We start from the raw sequence: 22967 nt of genomic DNA, 5'->3' as shown, positions 1-22967 counted from the left end.
TTACCCGGATGCGCGAGATACACGTAAACATTGAGTTAAGTGCCCGGTATAATATGGTTTTAAGCTGTCCTATCTAACAACAAATGTAGAAAAAACGTAAAGAGAACACTAAAACTTATTGTGAGGGACTTGGCCAGCAAGAAAAAGAGGGATATTTCGAAAAATTACGCCTAATAGGCGGAAGAGACCCATACCAGGAGAATTAGCGTCGTTTGAAAACATAAATGTTACTATATTCTTCATAGAAAAGGGATGTTTATTTGGTAGAGGCACACTCTCTGGCACTTAAAAAGCCGCTTGAAAGACAAGAAGTTTTACTTTTGTACTATTTATCAGCGTGGATTTCCTCTTAATCAAAATTGTATTCTATAATAATAGTTACTTTAAGTGTGATTTTAAGATACTATGGACACAGAAACAGAGAACATGACCTACCTGACAAGAAATGCTGTGAACAAATTCAAATGTTACAGATTTTTGCCTCGGAAATCCTGATGGAATTTAGCTAGCTATTGCAACAATGTTGACTACAACTAATAAATACAGTTAGGCTACATTAAAATTAAATTATTATGTATTTATCTGTAATAATGATAATAATAATAATAATAATAATAATAATAATAATAATAATAATAATAATAATAATGACCCAAAGTAACAGACAACAGACATGAAGTATTGAATAATTAGCCGCAGGTATATAGGCTATCTGCCGTAAGGTACGCAGCGCTGCGTCCGACGTCACAGGTCAGAGTGGAGTCTACCTGCCCGCTCTCAGGGCTTTACACAGCTCAATTAGCGTGACACACTTTCCCCAGTGATCGCCTGCCTTCCGCCCTGCCCCTGGACGCAGAGGATTATGTACACTAACTTCAGCACTTCACTTCCAAGAAGACGCAGACCTCATTAGAGGGTCGTTTTTCTGCCCCTCAGAGCAGCACACAGAGGCGTCCAGACATGGTCGTGGAGGGGGACATGGCTGGGTTCCAACCCCAGAAGGAGATCGTGTACAATGCTCTGCTGCCGTACGCGGACCGGTTGGACCAAGAGGCCACGGAGCTCCTGGCCGAGATCAAAGCGAATCTGTCCAGAGCGGTTCTCCTCAGGGAGCTGTGGCCCGGGGTCGCTTTCTGGTCCAGGAAACTCTTCTCGTAAGTTGTTAGAGCAAAGTAAACGAGAATAAACCAAGTGCTTACTTAAGGATCTAAAGTATTTCTCTTTTATGCAACAAAATGTGGCTTTAAGGTCATTTTGAAGCAGCTTGAGTGTCCTCAATGCAAACAGTCCCCCAAGATACAGACTTAGAGCTTCTCTTTTTTATCATGGAGTAGTAAAAACATTTCATTAAAGTGCATCAGTTATAGTCCAAGGCCTGTTTTTGTGCAGTAAGTAATTTTAGACGCAAATATTTAATAATAGTCTCTACAAGTATAAATGGGAAAGAAGAAATATCTGTGACAGGAGGACATGATGTAAAGACCATGTGTTGTACCTGGCCTTCCCAGACAAACCCCATGTGCCTTAAGAGAGCATGTGTTTTGCCCTTTAACTTGAAATAAAATGTCATTTCAAATCACATTTGTCTTGGCTTCAACTCGAGTCAGAGAGGTAAGTCAAGGTCTCATATTGAGAAAGTGGGCCACTGAGGCTGCATGTGTGCCGACTGTGTGAAGGATGTAGGTTAACTGCGGGAAACGATCAAAACCAGAGATGATCCCAGACTGACAGGCCATGAGAACTGGAAATGTCTCGGTATGAGGTCCTGGGTATAAGGTGTATACCGGTCAATGCACTGTGCAATAAAAGAAAATCTTGACATATTTGTCTATTTTTAAGTTATTAGCCACCAAAGATTCTCCGATACAGTGGCTTCCAAAAGTTTTAAAGCAGCAAAATTGAGCTTAGTTCTATAAAAGTATTATTAAAAATATTATTTCTGCCAGCAAAGTGTGTAAAAACTAACTAGATTTTAGCTATTGGGTTTCCTCATCACTCTTTCTGGCTTTATTTTTTATTTAAAGCTGTAAGGAACTTTAATTTTGTGTCAGCCACCATGGACAAAGTGTTATCACATATCTTTTTGCTACTCCTGTCCTGAACATGTCTTCACAACGTTTTCCATCAAAAATCTCACCTCCTTGTCTTTTAACTGATGGGGGACTCACTGTAGACAAAGTCTGTTTTGGCAGCGTGCTGTTAACTGCCTTGTGTGACACTTCCGTAGTAGCTAAAGAGAATGCAAATAATAAAAAAAGAGTAAAAAACAGCCAATTTTCTAAAGGTTAGTCTTGTTTTGTAAGAATTTTAAAGCTTGTGTGTGAAGCTTGTGATCTAACATACATTTTTATATTTTTTTTATTTTAATCTGGATATTTCTAGGTAATCTTCTTTGCCAAAATATAGTTTTTTTTTCCTTTGATGTTTAAATGAATTATAACTTGAACACATATAAATCTGTTTCTGCAAAGGGTTGTAACTGATTTTGTCTGACACCTTTCTCCCTGCAGTGGTTACAAACATTAAAAATTAACTTATATTAATAATATAATCTGTTACAGGTGGTCACCGGTGCATTTGTAGGAGACATTAATTTCAATTTCAGTCAAAATTCAGTCACATTACTTGTATGGGTTTTGGAAATAAAAGAATGTGCCTTTCATCACACTTGAAGTGACAGTAAACCATGTACTTTCAATTTTTCAAGTCTAGGTGCCAATGTTGCAGAAAACAAGCATCACACCTCTCTATTCACTGTCTCTCCTAGGTTTCTTAAGCTGTATGGCCGGAGGTTCAGCAAAGAGGACCACATCCTCTTTATCAAGCTGCTGTATGAGTTGGTCACATTACCAAACCTGGAGCCTCACATGATGCAGAGCTACGCCAGACTGCTGATTCTACTCCTCAAGTGAGTGAGACACACCAAATATACTTTGGTATAAGAGCTTGAATTACTTGAACTGCTGGTATTATTGAAATCAAAACCACATTGGGAAAATCCTGGGATCCCTGGGAAAGAGTTGTGAAGAAACATGGTTTAGCAGCCTGTGTCTGAATATTAAGAAGAGTAATAAAACACAGTACAGTGCAGTGGATTAATTACACAGCTATAAATAATGAAACGGTTCAATTCTAGTTTTTTTTGTTGGGTCTTTCTTGACGTCAGTTCCAGCGTCTTCTGTACTTTGGTATCCTTTAATGAGATCAGAGAGCGCCCTGGTTGGTTAACAGTGTGTGCTGCAAGTGGTCTAATGATGTGAACACTTGTGACGGGCTAAAGTGGATTTTTCACTCACCTTGCTGGCCTTTTGAATGCTGCTATTTAAACAACAAGCGGACTCAAGTGAGTTATTCAGAAAGCACCCAGAGCAGATTTTTACATGAAAACTGCTCAATTCTCTAAAATAGATGTCTTTTTGAAGCTCTTCAAAACTGTTTCCTGACATCCAAGACTGTTATTGGTGGTAGTTATTTATACCCAATGGTATGTTTTCGCACAGTTCACTGTCTTCTAAAATCTAGAGAATGAGAAATGAATCAGCCTACATGCTGACCTATATTGCCATGTGTGGCATTACTCATTCAGATTCTTGTGTTTTTTGTTGTTTATTATTGTAATACCAGCCAGGACTGACTGTGTCAACTACCCATGTTTTCTATCTCTGGATTTCCAAGCCCTGACCTGTGTCCTAACTTCCCTTCTTTTCTTATATCTTTCTTACAAATCCCATCCGTCACTGCTCCACCATCCGCACAAAAGTCTCTGAGACTCTTATTCATCACTTTCCATTTGTCTCCAGTTGTTCCCATGATTTCCACATCACTCACACAACAACACCTTAATGTAGATGTCATTTGTCTGAGTGTTTTCCATGAGATGAAAAGAGAAAGATCTGGGCTGTGCGTATATGAAGTGCCAGGTTTCACGGGAGAGAGATGAATTTGAAACTCAACATCACACATCAGGTCTCTGAGGGATTTTTCCTTTTAAAGTCTTGCCTCGCATTTCACTGTCATTTCCCGGATTGACTCGTCTTAGTTTCATTTTTCAAATTCTCCCCAATCTCCCCCGAAGAGACTCTGTTTCCTAGATAAATAAGAGAGGAGGAGACAAGAGGACTCTCAGGATAGTTAAATGTGCATATTTTTCAGGGATGGGACTCTTAACAACTTTTTGTGGGGTTTGTTCTTCTGAAAATGGGATCCTACAAAAAGACTAAGTATCAGAGAGCAATGACAGCAGGGGGATTTACAGATTGTAAAATAGTCACAAGTGGCACTGCAGTTACCGTGCAATCAAAAAGCTTATTAGGGTGTTTGAAAAATCAAGAATCATCATATCAAAGTACCCCAAAGCTTGGTTTGCTTGCATATCAGATCTTTCTACATTTCACTTCATACACTTGCATTTTGACTTCACAAGCAAAAAAAAAAAATCAACCTTGATCAGAGTCACCACAAAAAGCATTCATATATTAAAAAACCCCAATCCTTAAGCTTATTTAAAATTGTTGAGGGTTAAACACATTCATAAAACTCAAGTATGGAAACAGCCTTACATAACTGCAGCTAGTTAGAGAACAGCAAACGTTTGGCTGTGAATGAAGCATACAATAGGAGCAGCAGTATAAGGTCAATTTTAGTTAGCAGTGCTTACTCAATATAGTTTAGCAATCTAGTCAGATAGTCCTCTTCTTCATCATCTTCTTTATCCTTTTATCATTGTCTTCATCCATTTCTGGCAGTGTCCTCAGTAACATAGGCATGCTAACTTGTAACGTCAGCTACCTGTTTTCCAACATTAACATCTTTCTCTCCTTGAAAGTAAATGGGCCATTGTGCTAGCTAACAGAAGGGTCAGCAAGAAACTGGTAAAAAGCTTTTTGCGAGCAAACAGTAAGGAACTGGCAAAAGGCCTGCGCTAGCTAACACTAGTTTAAACAAGAAATTAGTAAATAGTTCTGCAAGCAAACAATAGGGTTAGGAAGAAAATTGTTAAAAGCTTGTGCTAGCATACAGGAGGATTAGCAGGGAAATGGTAGAAAGGTTGTGCTAGCTAGCACTAGTGTTAACATGGAATTGCTAAATAGTTGTGCTGGCTATCAGTAGAATTAACAAAGAAAAGGTTGAAAGTTTGTGCTAGCTAACAGAAGGGTTAGAAAGGCAATGCTAGGTCTGTCTCGTAACAGTATAAACTGCTGTAACAGTTGAGGTCAGTGTCTGTTAAATGTGTCATAAAGATACACTCCACACTTAACCTCTAACACAGTGATGGTGGCAAAAAAGGTGCTAAATGCTTAACATTTCTCTGTTGGTAGCTTTCTACATGATATTTTTTGGGGTTTGTGTGTTTAGTTGCTGTTGAATGGTGAACAGGTTGTTGATTTAGCTGTAGATGAAGATGTCGATGCCCATTATTTGTAGGACTTGCAAAACTGTAACACAAGATTTCATCAGAACAAAATGGCCACCATGTGAATACAGTCATGGCTCCAGTGTGCTAGCCCCGCCCCCCACGCCACTGTTTACATGAAGTCTCTCAAAACAACATTGTGTGAGCATTTCTATCAGCTGAGTGTACACCTGCACACCGCCAACGTCTGCAGCTGTCACTTCCTTCATACTTTATTGAGCACACAGTCACAATGGTATGTTTGCACACATGTCATAAAGCTGTCAGACATCATGTCGAGCGCAGCTCTGCGGGGAAGTGACTCATTTCCCTACGATTAGAGACTCTTTCAGACACCCTGTGGTTCCTCACTTCAGTACGTCGTTATTACTGTCACTTTGTCTTGCATCAGGTTTTTATTTTGAAAGGTTTGAATCTGACACAGTCGATAATTGACTCCTTTTGTTTTTTTGATACAGGAAGAAGGAATTACTGTCAAGGGAAGACCTGCAGTTGCCATGGAGACCTCTTTACGATTTGTACGAGAGGGTTGTGTATTCCAAAACGGAACACCTTGGACTCATCTGGTTCCCCAAGTATGAACTTTCATATTCTTTTGACTTGTGTTTGCGGTCTGTTTTCATGCATACGATACTTGGCATGCACACAAGTTCTTAATGTGCCACAAAGCTAAAAAGTTTGTCCATTCTGCTTTTTTTAAGTTGACACAAAAGCTAACTTATAGCATAAAGGCTTAAAACAGGAGAAGCAACTGGCCTGGCTCTGTCACTCATTGGTTTCCTCTCCTCTAATGAGATAAGAGAACAGCCTAGTTGGTAAAAAATCACCGCGCCAAACTTGGTCTACTGATGTCAAGAGACATGACCTGTTAAATTGGATTTTTCACTTACCCTCTGTCATGTGGGCGGATGCCATTTAAACAATCTCATCACTCGAGATGGGAAATCAAAAAATGTTTTGCGTTTCATTCCTGTCGTACATTTGTGTCTAGAAAGTCCTTTCGTTGATTTAAAACCACAAAATTATCAAAACACTTAAAGAACAAGATCATAAACAAAGGCTAGATAAATTAACACAACTAAAGCAGCAGTCCCCAGTCTGTGTTGCCTCGCTTGTCTGAGGACAGCATTGGATTTTTAAATGCCTTAGAGCAGAAGAAGCTTGTTAACTAATCATTAGATTCACCTGCAGATGAAGGGACACAAATCAAAGGAACAGACAGTGCTGAGTAAACAGGAGGAAATTGAAAGTTTGTTGTCTCCGTTTTTGAGACAGCGGAGTTGTCATAGTAGGAAGGCTTCAAAGCTGCCAGACTGAGGAGTTCCTGTGCTTCCAATCCAAATCATGATCCTCTCCTTATTCATGTTGTTCTGTGAAAACTCAAACCTGGCTCTGCTCATTATGTTGTTTTTAGTAAAGTGAAATATGATCTGCTGTCGACTCAGGTTGCAAAGAATTGTTTTATCAAAACCTACTTGACTTATTGTTGGCTTTAGTCCTCAGGTGGTGCCTTTAATGACCCTGTGCTGTGGGCATCATGCACAGAGCATGAAGGGAGTGTGGCCTCGATAGCTCTGCAGTGAGCAAAGAGCTGCTGTGTGGTCAAGGAATAACATAGATATTTGTGCGAACTTGAATTAAATCTGGTTGTTTTAACCAGAATTATTCTACAATATACATACCCTAACTATATTAAGTTCCTTATTATAAATTCCTGTTTACTCCTTTAAATTCCTGTGGAAAGTTTCTGACAAAATTTTGCTGTTTTGCAACCCTACTGTCAATGCAGTGTGTTTTATTTTATTTTTGTAACTCAGCAGTTTGGAAGATATTAAGGTCACAAGTTGGCCCGTTAACGAAGTTCCCACAGGTCCTTAAAAAGTCTTGAAATGTCTTAAATTAAAATCTGGGTAATTAAGGTCCTAAATTGACTTAAATTTACCGTAAATTTGTTGTAGGTATTAAATTTCTGGACAGTGCGTTTAATGCCGATGACAAAGCACGATGACCTGCCGTAAAACTTCTAATGGTGTGCACTTGTTGCGATTTGTTTCACCAATTAAATTGCAGTAAATAGGAGAGTTAGCGATTAATATATGTTATAGGGTATGACGGTGACGTCAGTGACATAAGCGATGTACCGTCAGCGCCAGTCTGCGTGACCAATGCCATTTGCGATTGTCAAAGGGAAGGATGCAGACATGGGGAAATGTAAATTCAGCCCAAAATGGATGGATTTTTTTTATATCTGTGTATGGTTCTTGAGTGCAATGCTGTGTGTTGTTTACCATAATGCAACTTTTGTATGTTATGTTGGCTCTTTTCTGCATCACAATGGAAAGAAAATGGTGGAAAAAAGAGAAAACGCCAACTGTGACTTGTGATTGTGTTCACAGTAAATAAATTGACTTTTTTCGTCGAGAGAGGGAAATTTTGGGGTCTTAAATTATATTTGTTTTGGTCTTAAAAATGTCTTAAAAAGCATTAAATTTGACTTTTTAAATGGTGCAAGAACCCTGATCAAGAGGTCGTGTAGCGGCTCAAAGCCCAACCATTTTCAATATGGTTGACAAGTTCCTTCAAAACTCTTCAGAAACACACGGCTACGTCCATTTAATAAATAGTCTAATTAATGCGTCGTGGTGGAAACATTCACAAAAATAAAAGTCTTGCATGTTTCTTTTGGAGCGCTCTGTTAAGAACCTGAGTTTGACTTGTGTGACGTCTGAGGCGACTTCCTTCACCAGGGTAAGAGGAGCTGGATCTGTTAAAGATATCTGGAGTATGTTGAACTCACCTCGTAGATCAGGCCGCAGGTTATTTCAATGGCTGCTTTCAAAACCATCGACTCCACTAGTAACTCATACTAATTTGTCCAAAATGTAGTACGTAAAAAAAAAGCAAAATCTGCATTATGTACGATGTTTTATTGACGAAACTCCACCAGAGCTTAGAAAAGCTACTTCAATGTGTGATGTTATCCTGAAGTCAACGAGCCAAGAAGGCTAAACCTTGAAGCAAAACACTGTTGGGATTAAGAAAGGATGCCAAACATAGTTCTGTTTTTTATGTAGAGGGATTTTCTTGTCGCTCTGTTTTCCGTCTAATGTTTTTTCGGCTGTTGCAGAGCCAGTCAAGCCAAGATTTTGCCTTGAACCTCTTGAACTTTTCTTTTTTCTTCTTTCATGAATTGATTGATAAAGAAAACGATGACAATCTGCAGCATGCGTGTGTTTTGTTTCATCGGGGAAAAATAATAAAAGCAGGACACCTCCTCTAACAGCTTCACACCTTGTCTCTCTACTTGTTTGCAGCTCAGTCGACCACATCCTGAAGGCTTTGATCAAAAGCTGCCGACTGTAAGTCTCACCCTCTGATCATGTTGTTCATTTACAGTGTAATGTCTTACTTTAATCTCTAGATGTGTACTGTCGATTAGAGTGCATGTGTGTGTTCTGCATCTGTTTGTGTTCATGCCTGTGTATTCCTGTGGGTGTGATTTTCCCAGGTATTTCCCCGCATCATCCACTCAGGAGATGCTGGATGAGTGGCGCCCCCTGCTGTGCGTGTTTGATGTGATCATGCAGAAGGCCATCAGTAACATGGAGCTGTTTCTGCCCACCATCATGCCCCCAGAAGAGCACAGCCAGGGCTTCCAGTAAGTGACCTAAACGTCCCTGTTCAGGGAGACCACCACGTGCCAAGCGCAGCTGCCAGAGCAAACACAGAGGGTTTATAAAGTTTCAGCAAAGGCATGCTTTTGTTTATTTTTGGATCAATCTGCAGGCTGGAAAAGGTAAAACAGGTTGATTTATTTTCCACTTTCGGTCCTGAGATGAAAAATGATCCTTTAGTATGGTTTTGCTTAAATGAAGTCATTTGTTGCTGAGTGTATGTCATGCTTTAGCTCATTTTTCAGGCTCTGTCGGCATTAGAGTCTCCAGAAACCAAATCCAGAATAGACTTTTAACGATGTAAGGTGGAATATTTTTTCAGGCATCTTAAACAGTCCACTGTAGAAAATTTATCATCAATATGTTTCTGTAACATGACCTGAAATTGGGTTTCCATTGGAGATGGCTCTATAAAAATAAGCTCTTACAGCCTAATGACTATTCACACCTCACTTCTTCTGCAGGTCAAGCATTGACATACCCAGGTGTTAAGAATTTACCATCTATAAACAGTTTTCTTCTCCTGCTACTTTAGGAAAAACCCACAGTTCACTTGGAGGATCAAAAAGTTAGAAAAGAACCTCCTCTTTCCAGCTGTATCTCTCCAAGTTTTCCAAGCCGAGCAGATCATCATCTCTGGAAGGTGTTAAAGCGTAGAAATGGCCAGCAGCTGATCTTCCCTGAGTGTTTTGTTAAAAAACCTTCAGAGTAAGAAGAGTCTGGATGAATAATGGTCCTTTTATGTAATCAGTGCTCCCCCTCTCCTCATTCTGCTAATACTTTGCTTCCTTGGAAAACCTTTGCCCCTCTTCTTCATCACCCTTCATGCTCGTGTTCCAGCTAAAGAGCCTCTTCACAGTGTCCACTGCATTCCTCAGTGTATTCTCCCTTTCATGAGCTATTTGTCTGGATTAAGCCTTGGACTCATCAGCAGTTTCTGCACAGTTTCCACAATACATCATCTTTAATACGCTCTTTTTCCCCTTCCAGTTTGTCTCTCGCCAAGAATCTGCAAAGGAGGGAGGGAAGTTATATTTTGGGGGGATTGGAGAAAAGATGAGGGGAACGTAGCTATAGGTGTGTGTTTGCGTCACTGGATGTTGATTAAATGGTGTTTCTGTCTGTGTGTGTATTGTGTGTGTTTCAGGCTGTGGTTTGATGAATTGATGGCTCTCTGGACGGCAGTGCAGAATCAGCCGACCTGGGAAGGGGTGAGGCTCATTGGCTGTACTCAGACTCACACACTCCTTCACTGATCCCTGCTCTCTGCTTAAAGGGTTCTCTGTAGTCGACTACATAATGAAGTTATCAGGACAGTTGAAAAATAAAAAAAGCTTTTCTGAAGTTATTGGGCAGTAACTAAAATAGAAATTTAACTTCAGACTGACAAAAGGATAAAAAAATCAGTACTTAAAGCAGACATAAGGAAAATTAAAGAGGGGTATTCTGCTTTCCCATATTTTAAACAAGGATATAAAGTAATAATGCTCAATATTCATACTAGACATTTTCAAGCTGCTACATATTCATATGTTGCAGAAACACCAAGAACTTCCCATAGTTCCGCCCCAAACAGGTCTCCAGAGGACTGGCCAATCAGAAGGAAGGAGGTTTGTGGAGCAGGGAGTCTTAAAGAGACAACAGAGCAAATGAAACTTTTCTGACGGAGGCTGAAATTAGATTTTTTTTTCCAGATCACCAGTGTGAGAAAAAAAGGTTTTTTGAGCTGTAGATCATGAGGGGATACCAAAGGGACAATAAAGCACGTTTCCGCAAAGAGGTTCAGTTCCGTTTGTCTTGGCAAGGCATGTATTTTGTGGCATTTCTAACTTAAGCTGGCAAAAGTCCCCAAATTGCCGACCTCGAGTGCCAGACATACCAATTTGACCCTAGAAGGTGGAGCTAGAAAGAATCATTACTTCTTATTTGACAGCGATCGTATTTATATTGTATTTCTCCAAACAAAACAGAAAGACACATGCCAATCACAAAGAAGACAATTGGCTGGATGTCTTCCACCATCGCTCTTTGTTTACTGTGTTTTTCTTCTTTGTTGGATTTATTAGTGGCTCACACGTTGCCTCCCAAGAGGGGACACGATCTGTTGTGGAAACGCAAACAAGATCAGGCTTTACTGATGCGACCCGTACCAAACTGTACTGAACCGTACCGGACCACTTGGTGGAAACTAGGCTGAAGAAGCCTGAAAAAAAAGACCAACACTCCCTCTTTAGTTTACTTGGTGGAAAATCCTTACACTTTATATAAAAATGCACCAAATATGATTTGTTTGTTATTTTTAATTTATTTTTCATTAGCAGAAGCGGTAAATTAAACACCAAACAATGTTTAGGTATCCTGTTTTGGGATTTTCAACACTCAATGTATGAACAGCTCTCTGCTTTAAAATGACATGAAACAAAATAAATGAAAATTCATACCTTTCTAATCTGCAACAACAACCCAGTGGTGGATATTTTTACTCAGAGGAGGATCACAGCTTTCCACTTAATGCAAAAATGAATAGAGTAAATTGGATTGACACACTTTACTTAACCCTCTGATGATTGAAACATTTACATTTTGTGAGTATTGGCAGTTTCCACTCAGCATGCAGATTGATTTTTTTTCCACTTCTGCTCCCTGGCTCTGCTCTCTTCCTCTCCTCTTGGACAAACCCGTCTTTAAAAGTTGTTATATTTACCATAACTCTGGTAATAAAGCTCTCACTCCTGGGAGAGTTCTCTGAGAATGTTTGTCTGATGTGTGTTACAGCACCTGGTGAACCTGTTCGCTCGCCTCGCCAACGATAACATTGGATACGTAGACTGGACACCGTATATTCCCACTGTGAGTCATTAACAGAATTATGTGGATGTATGAGTCAGTCTGTTAATGTCTTTATTCTGGCACTGTTTAATGTGTGTGTGCATGTGTGTGTGTGTGTGTGTGCAGATCTTTACAAGGATCCTGCGCAGTTTGAATCTCCCAGTCGGGGTCAGTCAGATGGTCTCACCAAGGTATCTGACTAACTCCTATGACATCGGGCACTTGGTGTTGTGGATCACAGCTCTTCTGGTGCGTATTTTTCACACTTGTAACTCATTAAAATGCACCAACAGTATGTTTAAGTCACTGTTTATTGAAGGTTGTTTTCTGCTTTGTGTCCCTGCAGGGTGGACCAGGAAACCCTGCACAGAAGGAGCTGACCTGCCTCTTCAACAGCATCGCCTCCTTCTACCATCCATCCAATCATGGTCGCTGGCAGGTATACACACACACACACACACACACACACACACACACACACACACACACACACACACACACACACACACACACACACACACAAAACACACACTCTGAGCACTCTGCCAACACACTTCCTGTCACGCTCCTTTGATTTATAACCTGTCATTCAGGACTCTGCAGACTCTCCACGCGCTAACAATGCTTTAATGAAGTGCACTACTGCCGGAGAAACGAGCGCTATCACAGATCTGTTTACCACAGACCGTGTGAATCTGTCTCTGGATGATAACGCGGATGTTTAATGTGTGTGTCTGTGTGTTTGTGTGCACAGTCTCGTCTCATGCGTCTGCTTCAGCGTCTCCCGGCGAGTGTTGTGCGCCGAGTGCACCGGGAGCGTCATGCGGCCCCCAGCTGGATCACGCTGGTTCCTGAGAGTCAGAGGCTGACTGATGAGGACTTGCAGGAGTTCACACAGAGTCTCATTGGGGCCGCCCTGCTGGCCATGTTCAGGTACTGCGCTAAGAGAATAACAAACATTTAATAGACATTTATGCTGAAAAGAGATGAATGATAATTAAAAATTAAACTAATTTCAGTAAAGACTATCCATACATGTTTAATATTAAATCATCATCATCTGGAGAAATTTTAAGTCATAGATGATGTATTTCTGTATGATTAGTGTGATTAGTGAACATCCACACAAATTAAAGTAGTTATTCAAACAAAATATGTGCTTGCATGTGTGTGCATTTAAATACAGACATCTGAGGGTGTTTTGTAATGTTTTGCTCCCCTAACAGCTGGATCCCAGTAATTCTGCATAATTCATTGCTTATTTATTTATTCATAAAGTACTTATAAAGCCCAGTGTACAAAGTGTTGCGAAGATAAAAGCATTAAAACATGAAGATAAAGCAGATTTTTATTAACAGCTATTAATATTACACAGATGGAAAAGTTAAAGCACAAAAACAAGATTAAACAAAAGAGAAGGAGATAAAGAGATGTGCTAAAATACATGTATTATAAATGTATTCCTAGTTTATAAGAGCAGACAGTCTGTGAAAATAGGATGTAAGATGACATTTAAAACAAAGGCAGTGTGTGGGTAGGCCGATGGGAAACATTTCCACTCAGGCAGATTTAGAAACCATAGGTGTCATTGTGGGAGAAGGTGCGAGCGCTGCGCAGCACAATGAGAGCCAATCAGTGTTCTTGTTAACCCCATGTTTAATGACCAAAAATCTGCCTCAGAGCCCTCGTGTTTTGAGCCAGATATTAGTTCACAAATAGATCCTGACGACAGATTTATGTTTCTGATGCTGAATTTTTTTAATTCTGTGAAATTTCACAGCACACTTTTGGCTAAAAAGGAGATTTTCTTGGCTCATTAAGGCGACAAATTTCCGTGATTCTTTTGGAGATCAAGGAAATTAGGCATCTACAAAATTAAATTGTGGTGTCAGTTTTCTTTGAAATTACTTTCACAGAAATAAATCACAAATAATTGCAGTGTAAAAATACAAATGTAAATACAACTTCTCCTCTCCAGTAATCTAGCGCCTTCTCAGTGATTCTAATCACCTATCTGTAGCTTACTTGGCCTACAATCCATCTTCCCACCTCCTACTGGATGTTTGCCATGTAACACGTCATGTGATCCAGTTCCAATCAGTTATATAACAAACCCAGACCCTGCCGAGTCTTACTAGCAAGATCAGTCCTTAACCTCTCTTTGTCCAGATTAAGAATGCTGCCGTATCTCCTGCTTGAGGTCAACGGCATTAATCTGCCTGAGGGTGTGTTTGTTTTTGTTGCCAACCTGGTCATGTATGTTGTTGTGTGTTTACCGCCCTCTGCTGGTGATTTGCAGTAAAACTGGGAGTACAGACGCAGCCTACGCTCTACAGAACCTCGCTCTGCTCACGCCAGAACTCGTCATACCACCTGTACTTGAGAAGTAAGTGCTTAGTTAGCTTTTAGCTGGACAGTTTTATGTCTGACTACTTTAAATCAACTTTACTTTCATAGCACATTTTGTGCGAGCATGCAGGACACACAGCTACAAAAACTACAGAAATTAATATAACCCAAAAAAACAACACAATAATCATAAGAGGTTGCATTACTAAAACATTTCTGTGTTAAAATGATCTGTGAATTTATAAAGTTAAAAAAAAGGAAACATGGTTTTGAGTGATTGAGTCAAACTGCCCCATGTGAATCAGCTGCATTTCTGTATTACCAAAAATAGAAGCGGTGAGACATTATCAAAGGTGTAAGGAACACTGAATATTAAATTAAATGACTTATGTTGATGGATGCAGCTTTCACACTTGAATTTATATATGTGTGAATTTAGATGAATATTGCAGTGATGTGCAAAGGGGTCTTAAATATCTTGATTCCTGTATGACACCACAGAAAATATATATGTGACACTGAAACAGTCATGCAAAAAAACTGCTTAATAACCCTCTATTTATTCTTTGCATGAAAGAACTTATGCAGCGATGGAGACTCTGACAGAGCCACACACCCTCACCGCCACTCTCAGCTGCATGATCGGCATGGCTCGCAGCCTGGTTTCCCCAAACAACCATTACCCAGAGGGCCGTGCACACGTGCTACCGTTGCTCATGGGCTCTCTGCCAGGTGTCGACCCAAATGACTTCAGCAAGTGCATGGTGAGTAATGGATGTGTTGATTAGTAATGAAGAGGAAGTGTTAGACAAGGAGACAATTCAGCTCTTGCTGATTAAATTCCCTCTCAGCGTACTCTGCTCTGTCCTATTAATAATTCCTGAAAGTGGAATGAATATCTCAGTTTGGAGAACTCGCAATTACCGAGGTTCAGTCCTCACTTTCTGCTTGGATTGTAAAATGGATTGGTATTATTTCTCGGTGTGCTCATTGTCTCCCGACTAAATTAATCCATCAACTCAGAATAAATGAATGCATTTGGAGAAATTATTTCTGTGACATGTGGTAGATTATTTAACTCCAGGCTCTGATCGTGTCACATGATGTAAATGAATCTGTTCCCATTGTTCTGTTCTTTTCAGATAACTTTTCAGTTCATTGCTACTTTCACCACCCTGGTGCCTTTGGTGGACTGCTCGTCTGCTCCTTCCCAACGCAGCGACCTCACAGAGGTACGTTCACAACACACAACTACACGTTAGTCATGAACCAGACACAGTAAACATAATACGTACTTTCATCATTGATACTACACTCATGTCTGTAGCCACACTAATTGTGCAATGGTAGCTTAGCTGGGAGAGAAACAACTAGCTTTACTCTGCCTGACGCTAACAAGATCTACGCACTAGCTAACGCAGAGGTTGAGGTCAGGGTTTTTTTTTTTTTGCATTACTCACAAATAGCAAAGTGTATTAAAAAAAAAAAAAAAAATTAGTTCTTTAATAGGAGGATTTTCTGGAGTCTTCTTAGCACAAACCAAGTAGCTTGATGCTAATGAAGCTAAACTCTTACATTTTTTAGTGTTAATCAAACACCTCATAGAGAAGCTCTTTGATGAGAAGATTTTAAAAGGTATGATATCACTGCCCTATCGTTATAATACCTTTCCACTTAGTTAGCTTTGCCTAACACAAAGACCGAAATAGGCAGAAACAGTTAGTCTTACAATGCTAAAAGCTTAGATGCTCACTAGCTGCTTGAAATAACTAAAAAAGCTGAAACTTCACTCATAAATTTGTGAAAAGCTTAGAGTTGTGATTTTGTAAGGGATGTAACCGCGTCTTTTGAGTGTTTGAGGCTAGTAGCTACCAAGCTACCAAGCTAGCTAGTAGGAGATTGTTAGGCAACACACTGCTAAAGCTAAACTCCTGAAGTTCTTTACACCAGTCTTATGAACATTTTCCTGGAAAGAATTGTAAGTTTTGAGAAATAGATACCACTTATGTGTCTATGCAGTACTTTCACAGCATAATTATGCAACGAGTTAGCTTAGAAAAGCTTGTAGACTGGAAACTAAGAATTATGGAAACAGAAGTATGTCAACTATCAAGTTAAAGCTCATAAATTCAAAGATTTTTTTTTTTCAATTTGCTTTAAAGAAATAGAATTAAAGGCTTTGGTTTTACCAGGGAGTAACTTGTGTTTGATGACTCATCATGGTTGCTAGCACTTAGCTGGCAGGAGGCTCTTAGCTGAGCACAAAACTGTAAAAACAGACCATAGTTTCTGATTTTAGTTTATTTGAATATTAAACTGATTTATTGAAAGCTTTAGAGGTTTTGGTAGACAGGCCATATCAACTTTGAAACTTTTCATTGCTAAGCTAGGCTAACTTTAGGAAACAAATATATGAGTTAGCTGTCTTTTCATCTCACTTTTGAAAAGTGTTTAATTTCCATATTATATTTTGATCACAGTTATTAAATTTAAATATTTTTGTTTACTTTTGACATGGAGTGTTTGCTGCTACACACATACGCTAATCTGTCATTTCTGTTTCTCCCCGACAGATTGAAAAAGATCTGTGTTTCGCTTCAGCTGAGTTCGAAGACTTCGTTCTCCAGTTTCTGGACAGGTAGAGACAAATTAACGAATCAAACTGTCACTGTGTAAAACCCTGTTGTCAACATTAAGAGTACGAATTTTTATCTCTATTTGAAACCCAGCCGTCTGCATCACTGGCTCTGCCGGCCATGTAAAACAGTAGTCTCCTTTTGTTTTCACTTTAACGCCGTTTGTTGACATTTCAACACTGACAAGTCTATAAGTGGTTTCCTGTGTGTGTGTGTGTGTTTGTACAGGTGTTTCGCTCTGATAGACAGCAGCACTCTGGAACAGACGAGAGACGAGATGGAGACAGATACCCAGACTCATCTGGAGAGCCTGGTGGAGCTGGGCCTGTCGTCGACTGTTAGCACCATCCTCACACAATGCTCCAAACAGATATACAAGGTAGCACAAACACACGTGGTCGCAACAAGAATTTAATCAGTCAGTTTCTTTAATGACGATGATTATCTTTATTAAAAGCTGATGTATCTTCTGATCTTTCCAATCACTGTTTTTGTCAGATGGCATTGCAGAAGGTTTATAATTTCGCCACCTCCAACATCTTTGAGACGTGTGTGTCGGGTAGGATGGTGGCTGACATGTGCAGAGCTACAGCAAAGGTATTTTTGTGTGTGTGTTATTGTTATTCCACTTCATGTTTTACGTCAACAATTTCACGATGCAAACAGGGAATATTTCACTCATATGTCACTCATGCATCAACATCTTTTACCTCCATGTCATACGTCAGTTACTCGATGATTTCCTGTGTTATCTTCTTCATCTCTAGTGTCAGGATCTGCTTGCCTCTGCTTCCACTTGGGCATCTAAACGTGTGTGCTTGTTTTTCTGTGTGTGTGTGTTTGCAGTGTCATCCTGCTGAGTCTCTCCGTCTGTTCGTCCCTCACTGCTGCAGTGTCATTTTCCACATTACAGACAGTCAGTATCACACTCTGTGTGTGTGAAGAGGAGTGTAGTGAAGTAGATACTGTACTATGTGTGCATGTGAGGCTGTAGAAAATCCCTCCCAAGTCTAAGTTGGTGTAGTTTGTAGTCTTACATTAGAAATTGTTTTCTGCAAAATATATCCATGCTTAAAGATATCAAGATTTGATCTGAAAATTGACATGGTGGTAGATGAGAAGTCAAGTTGTCGAGCAGACAGGACTCCCTTTGGGCTGAAATGTGATCATAGTACAACCAGAGGCTGCTGTGGTGAAGATTCCTCACACTCCTGAAATCCTGAAATGACCCCAACTTCAGCTGTGAGAGCTCATTCTGTCAAGGGAGCAATAAAGTACATTACTCACCTTCCTTATACTGCTTGTGTGTGTTTTTGTGCTCGTGTGTGTGTAGATGAGGAGCTGCGGGGTGAAGACGAGCTGGATAAGGAGCTGTTGTGGAACCTCCAGCTGCTATCTGAGGTGAGAGGAAAAGTCCCATGTTGCCTCGACACACACAAACATGCAAATCCTGCTCCTCTGTTTTATGTAGCACTTTTCTCCAAAGGTATTTAATCTCAAATTGATAGGAAAGACTGGCACTAGGGATGAGATATTTACTTGATCCTTTTGTAGATCAATTTGTAACAAGAGTATTTTGGAATTGGATGTCATTACCTCACTGCTCCTGAAGGGATTTATCATCTTTTCTGCTTTAAATACATCTCAAAGGACCAGATATAACGCTTCAGAACAGATACAGATTTTCACTCATAGGAAAAAAGCAACATTGTATGAGAAAAAGTGATGACAAATGATATTTTTTGCAGTGTATTCCCTGTGTGGTCATAAATATCAAAGAGCTCTGTCGTTAACCAGAACATATTGATACCCTCTCTGTTTTGTTTTATTACTCCTGGGAGCTTAATGTGAGTGGGAGCGAGCCAGATGCTGTGATTTACTCGAGAGCTTCGATATTTAAGACACAACTCTGCACTGAATTACCTGTGTCTATGTGTATGTGTGTGCGCGAAGTCTCATGTTTGTGTGTGTTGTTTTTAGGTTACCCGTGTGGATGGTGAACAGCTGTTAAAATACCAAGGGGACCTGGAACGGATCCTGTGTGTGTGCGTGCGTCTGCGCTGTAAAAGAGCGTACACACTCGCCTGCAATCTGCTGGAGCACACACTCCGCTCTCTGTCCCTCATATATCCCACCGAGTACCGCAGCACCTCTGGAGGCTTTGATACTGACCTCCCCATACGAGTAAACACACCAACTCTTACATATTTTCCTCACAATGTGGAGAAAAGAGTTAAATCACAATAAAAATTTACTGTTGAAGTGAAAAGGATGCTACTTTTGGCAAAAGCAGACTCAACACAAACAGACTTGCTGGAAAGCTAAACATTAGCCTTGTGTCTCTGAAAATATGTTGTTCTGTATTTAGTTTGACTCAGACTGTTAGGAGAGAAACAAGATTATTATAAAATTCACAAAAGCACAGTGTTTGTCAGCTGTTTAAAGCTACAGTGAGTTTTTTTTAACAGGTTACAAAACACATAAAAAATAATATTGATGTCTTTTTATGACCTATTAAAGCAAATTCACACTGTTTGTGACCAGGTGGAATTTTTTCTGCTTAGTTGTTTTTAACGTCTAACATTTACCGCAGGGTAGGTGGCATATTAAATGCACGCTAAAAAATTAAAGCTACTGTGAAGAGTTTTTAACAGGTAACCAACTCTTTCAAATGGGTTATTTATTCCCTTTTTTCATGACCTATAAAGCATATTTTAACTATTTTTAACAAAGTTGACTGTTTCTGTGTGATTAATTTTAGTGTCCAAAATAGCTGCTGCAGGGTAGGTGGCATAGCAAATGCTAGCTAAAAAAATTAAAGCTACTGTGAGGATTTTTTAACAGGTAATTAAACTTATTCAAATGAGCGATTTATGCCTCTTTTGACTTATAAAAGCACATTTTGACTACTTGTAATGAGGTTGACTGTTTAGTTTGGGTTAATTTCAATGTCCAAAACAGGACATGGGAGAGGATCAAGGCCGTGGAGGTGAGGGAGGTGCGTCTGTAATTCACGTCTGGTGATGTGTTTTTGAAAAAGGTGTTTCGATTGCACTGTAGCGATGAACTTCAATACCAAACTTCTGAAAAACCACCTCGTGAAATTGTAGGAACTTTCTAGCTAAATTTGAGGTTTTTTATCTTTTAAAGTTTTGTTTTTCTATTGCCATTTTTTTTTGTAATATTTCGGTTTTGCTAAATGCTAGGTGTAACAGAGACATGACAGAGAGCTTTTACTCAACTTGACACATTTAGCCATTTACACAAAAATCATCTGGAGCTGAAACTGAGCTGCTAACCTTCTCACAGAGCGGTGTCCAACTCTACTACTGAGACACAACCTTCTAAAACCAATATCACATTGTCACGAGTGAAATGTCAAAGCAGTTATTGGGGTCACAAAACTTTTAATGAAAGTGTTGATTTAGTGATTGTAGGATCATTTTTTCAACGACATTCGTAAAAGCAGACTGAATTTTGCATCCAGTGGATGCGCCCCCTACTGGTCAGTGTAAAGAATGCAGGTTTAGGACAATTCTACGTTACCATTCCTTTTTGAACCTGAGGCTAAAACCACTCAATTATAGCCTTTGTTCTTATCGTCTTATTTGTAAGTTACACTTCTTATCCCCATTTAATTAAGAAATGTGCTGATTTCTCGCTAAATCTCCCTCCACTGATTCTGAACACCAGGATGTTTAGCTTGTTTCTGTTTTTCTTCCCAGTAGCAGGAAACAAACTGAGCTGCTCGCCCTCCCTGCTGTTCCTGTCTGCTCTCTAAAGAGAAAAGCTTCTCTGGAAGATTATCTTTTCCAAACTTTGAAACTGTTTTGAGAGCAGGAAGAGTGTGTTTGACTTTTTTACGTAGGCTGTAGCAATTACACCTTTGTCTCTCAGCACAGTTTCACCCATCAACTCCTTTTAATCTGCAGTTCATGGTCTCTGTGTCTGTGTTTTGTTCGGATTTCATTTTCTTTCAACATGTTTCTTTTTGAGGAGTTATTTTGGATTAATCTGTCACCGTGCAGGAGAATCTTTTTGTGTTAAATGTTTCATTCTGTCACTTGAGAGTAGCTTCCTTGAGCAAATACCTCCATATCACGGAGCGAGGCAGGTCTGTGGCTGTGCTGCTTGTTTATGCCAGCTGTTCCAGTGGAAAACTCTCTTCCTCTTCTCTTTCCCTTCCCTCCTTCCTTCCACAGGACTGGGGCAGAGCTGGAGATGTGGCTGCTTTGGGTGTTTGTTGGCACGTGCCCGGTCAGGAGGAGGAGAACTTTGTTTTCCAGCTGCTGTCCCGCCTCCTGCATCCTGAGCTGGAGCGAATCAAGAGCCACGTCTCTGGAGAGCAGCCAATGAGCAGGTGTGCTGCAGACTTTTTCTTCGGTTTCCAGTTTTGAACATTTCTGAACAGAAATGAGAAAAACAAAGAAACTTAGAGACTTCCAGTGTTGATAAATGAGGTTTTCTGGCCTGGGGTTAAGTGCAAACCCCGTATCTTACAAACAGAGTTCAGTGTGAAGCTGTAACGTGTGCTCTGATTCACAGGGAGGAGCTGTTGCAGAGTCTTGCCATCGTGCAGCACAGCCTCCTCGGAGCTGGGAGCATGCTGCCCCCTCTGGATGGACCACACGTACCTGACCTGTGAGTCCCTGCAGCTACACACACACACTCACATAAACGACACACACACTCCTGCAGGCTTATCACGTTTCCCTCCGTACATTTTGTTTCCTCTCAGCGTGCCCTCCATGGTCAATCTTGGGGAGACGAAGCTGCATATAGGCGTCGAATACGGTAAGATGAAAACACACAAACAAGCAGCAGCTCCGCCATCAGCTTCAGCGCGCGATAAGGCCGCTCATTTCGCATTCTGTGCCCATTCGGGACGTCTGTGTGTCTCCTCCCCTCCAGATGATTCACGGGAGAACTACAGAGAGTCCATCTGCCAAACCATGAGACTGCTGCTACGTGAGTGAAGACGTTAACTCCAGAAACACTCCTAACTCCTCTCCCTGTTTGAAACGTGGAGCATAATTAATCTGTATCCACTCCTCTCCATCCAGATCACATCCTGGAGCACTCTGAGGATGACACAAAGTCACTCTTTGTCATCATTAAGGTGTCCAGCCCTTGTGATTTCTCTATTATTCATGTCAGGGATGTTATTATCCCAGCCTTTGGTAGGCAGGCTGGCAAAAGGTCTCACACTGCCTTTGTGTGTTTCTGCCTGACTGCAGATCATCAGTGACCTCATGTTTTTCCGAGGAACTCACAAGAGGGAGTTTGACTCGCGCTGGAAGAGCTTCACTCTGGTTAAGAAGTCCATGGAAAACAGGGTGAGCCGGGGGAAGCGATTGTTGTCGGTATCAATAAGTCTGTTTCAGGCTGATCTGAGTGTTTCTGCTTTTTCTTCTGCAGCTCCTCGGGAAAAAGCTGCACATCAGAGCGCTGCTCATCGACCGGGTTCTGCTCCAGCACGAGGTTAGCCAAACAATACACAGAAAAAGTTTAAAAATTTAACATGGAGTCTTGTTTTTAAGTCTTGTACTCGGGTAGTGATTCCCAAACTGGTGGGAGGGGACCCCTTGAGGAGCCAGGAGTTACGACAGAGGATGCCAAGAAACAGAAACAATACACAGAGTTGTTCAGTGCTACGAGGCAGGGACGGTTTTATAAAAGGAGCTTTGAAACCCCTGTACTCACAAGATGACTTTCTGAGGCGTGCATGTTGCATATTTAAAGATGATTTGTCCGGGTAGGTTTTTTATTCAAATAACAGAAAAAAGACGAATGCATAAAGCTGGATGCTGTGCAGGGTCAAAGATGAAGCCGTGATGAAAATGCACATGAAACAAAACGTCCTCTGTTATTTTCAGTGAGAAGTCTGTGGTTTTATAATGGCCTAAAAATTGCCTTTCTGTGTGAGTAGATGAGGAAGCTGGTGGTGGACAGCAGTGAATATAAAGTGGTTCATCAGGAGCTGCTCTGTAATCTGCTGCTGCTTTCGACCAGCACTTACAGCCAAGTAAGACTGACAACACACACAAGGAGCATTTACAATAAAAG

General features: G+C 40.4%; 1 protein-coding gene across 1 annotated transcript in view; it reads left to right on the top strand.

Annotated features, from left to right (window-relative positions):
* Positions 1-798: 798 nt before the first annotated feature.
* The window catches only part of psme4b (proteasome activator subunit 4b), a 39153-nt gene continuing 16984 nt past the window's right edge, over positions 799-22967 (top strand). Inside the window, exons 1-27 of the mRNA XM_074664112.1 lie at positions 799-1154; positions 2768-2908; positions 5872-5988; positions 8728-8772; positions 8922-9071; positions 10235-10298; positions 11863-11937; positions 12043-12165; positions 12263-12355; positions 12671-12849; positions 14216-14302; positions 14843-15029; positions 15408-15497; positions 16839-16903; positions 17130-17280; positions 17400-17498; positions 17748-17817; positions 18235-18302; positions 18882-19085; positions 21104-21261; positions 21447-21542; positions 21640-21695; positions 21813-21869; positions 21965-22020; positions 22139-22237; positions 22320-22382; positions 22831-22926. Coding sequence (XP_074520213.1) covers positions 961-1154; positions 2768-2908; positions 5872-5988; positions 8728-8772; positions 8922-9071; positions 10235-10298; positions 11863-11937; positions 12043-12165; positions 12263-12355; positions 12671-12849; positions 14216-14302; positions 14843-15029; positions 15408-15497; positions 16839-16903; positions 17130-17280; positions 17400-17498; positions 17748-17817; positions 18235-18302; positions 18882-19085; positions 21104-21261; positions 21447-21542; positions 21640-21695; positions 21813-21869; positions 21965-22020; positions 22139-22237; positions 22320-22382; positions 22831-22926 — 2883 coding nt within the window. The 5' untranslated portion in view covers positions 799-960. The remainder of the gene's footprint in view (positions 1155-2767; positions 2909-5871; positions 5989-8727; positions 8773-8921; positions 9072-10234; positions 10299-11862; positions 11938-12042; positions 12166-12262; positions 12356-12670; positions 12850-14215; positions 14303-14842; positions 15030-15407; positions 15498-16838; positions 16904-17129; positions 17281-17399; positions 17499-17747; positions 17818-18234; positions 18303-18881; positions 19086-21103; positions 21262-21446; positions 21543-21639; positions 21696-21812; positions 21870-21964; positions 22021-22138; positions 22238-22319; positions 22383-22830; positions 22927-22967) is intronic.

Source organism: Halichoeres trimaculatus, unplaced genomic scaffold (assembly GCF_033239565.1).
Source record: "Halichoeres trimaculatus isolate MK-OKI-2021-1 unplaced genomic scaffold, fHalTri1.1 fHalTri1_scaffold_23, whole genome shotgun sequence".
Classification (NCBI taxonomy): domain Eukaryota; kingdom Metazoa; phylum Chordata; class Actinopteri; order Labriformes; family Labridae; genus Halichoeres; species Halichoeres trimaculatus.
This window is presented reverse-complemented; position numbering and strand designations above follow the sequence as displayed.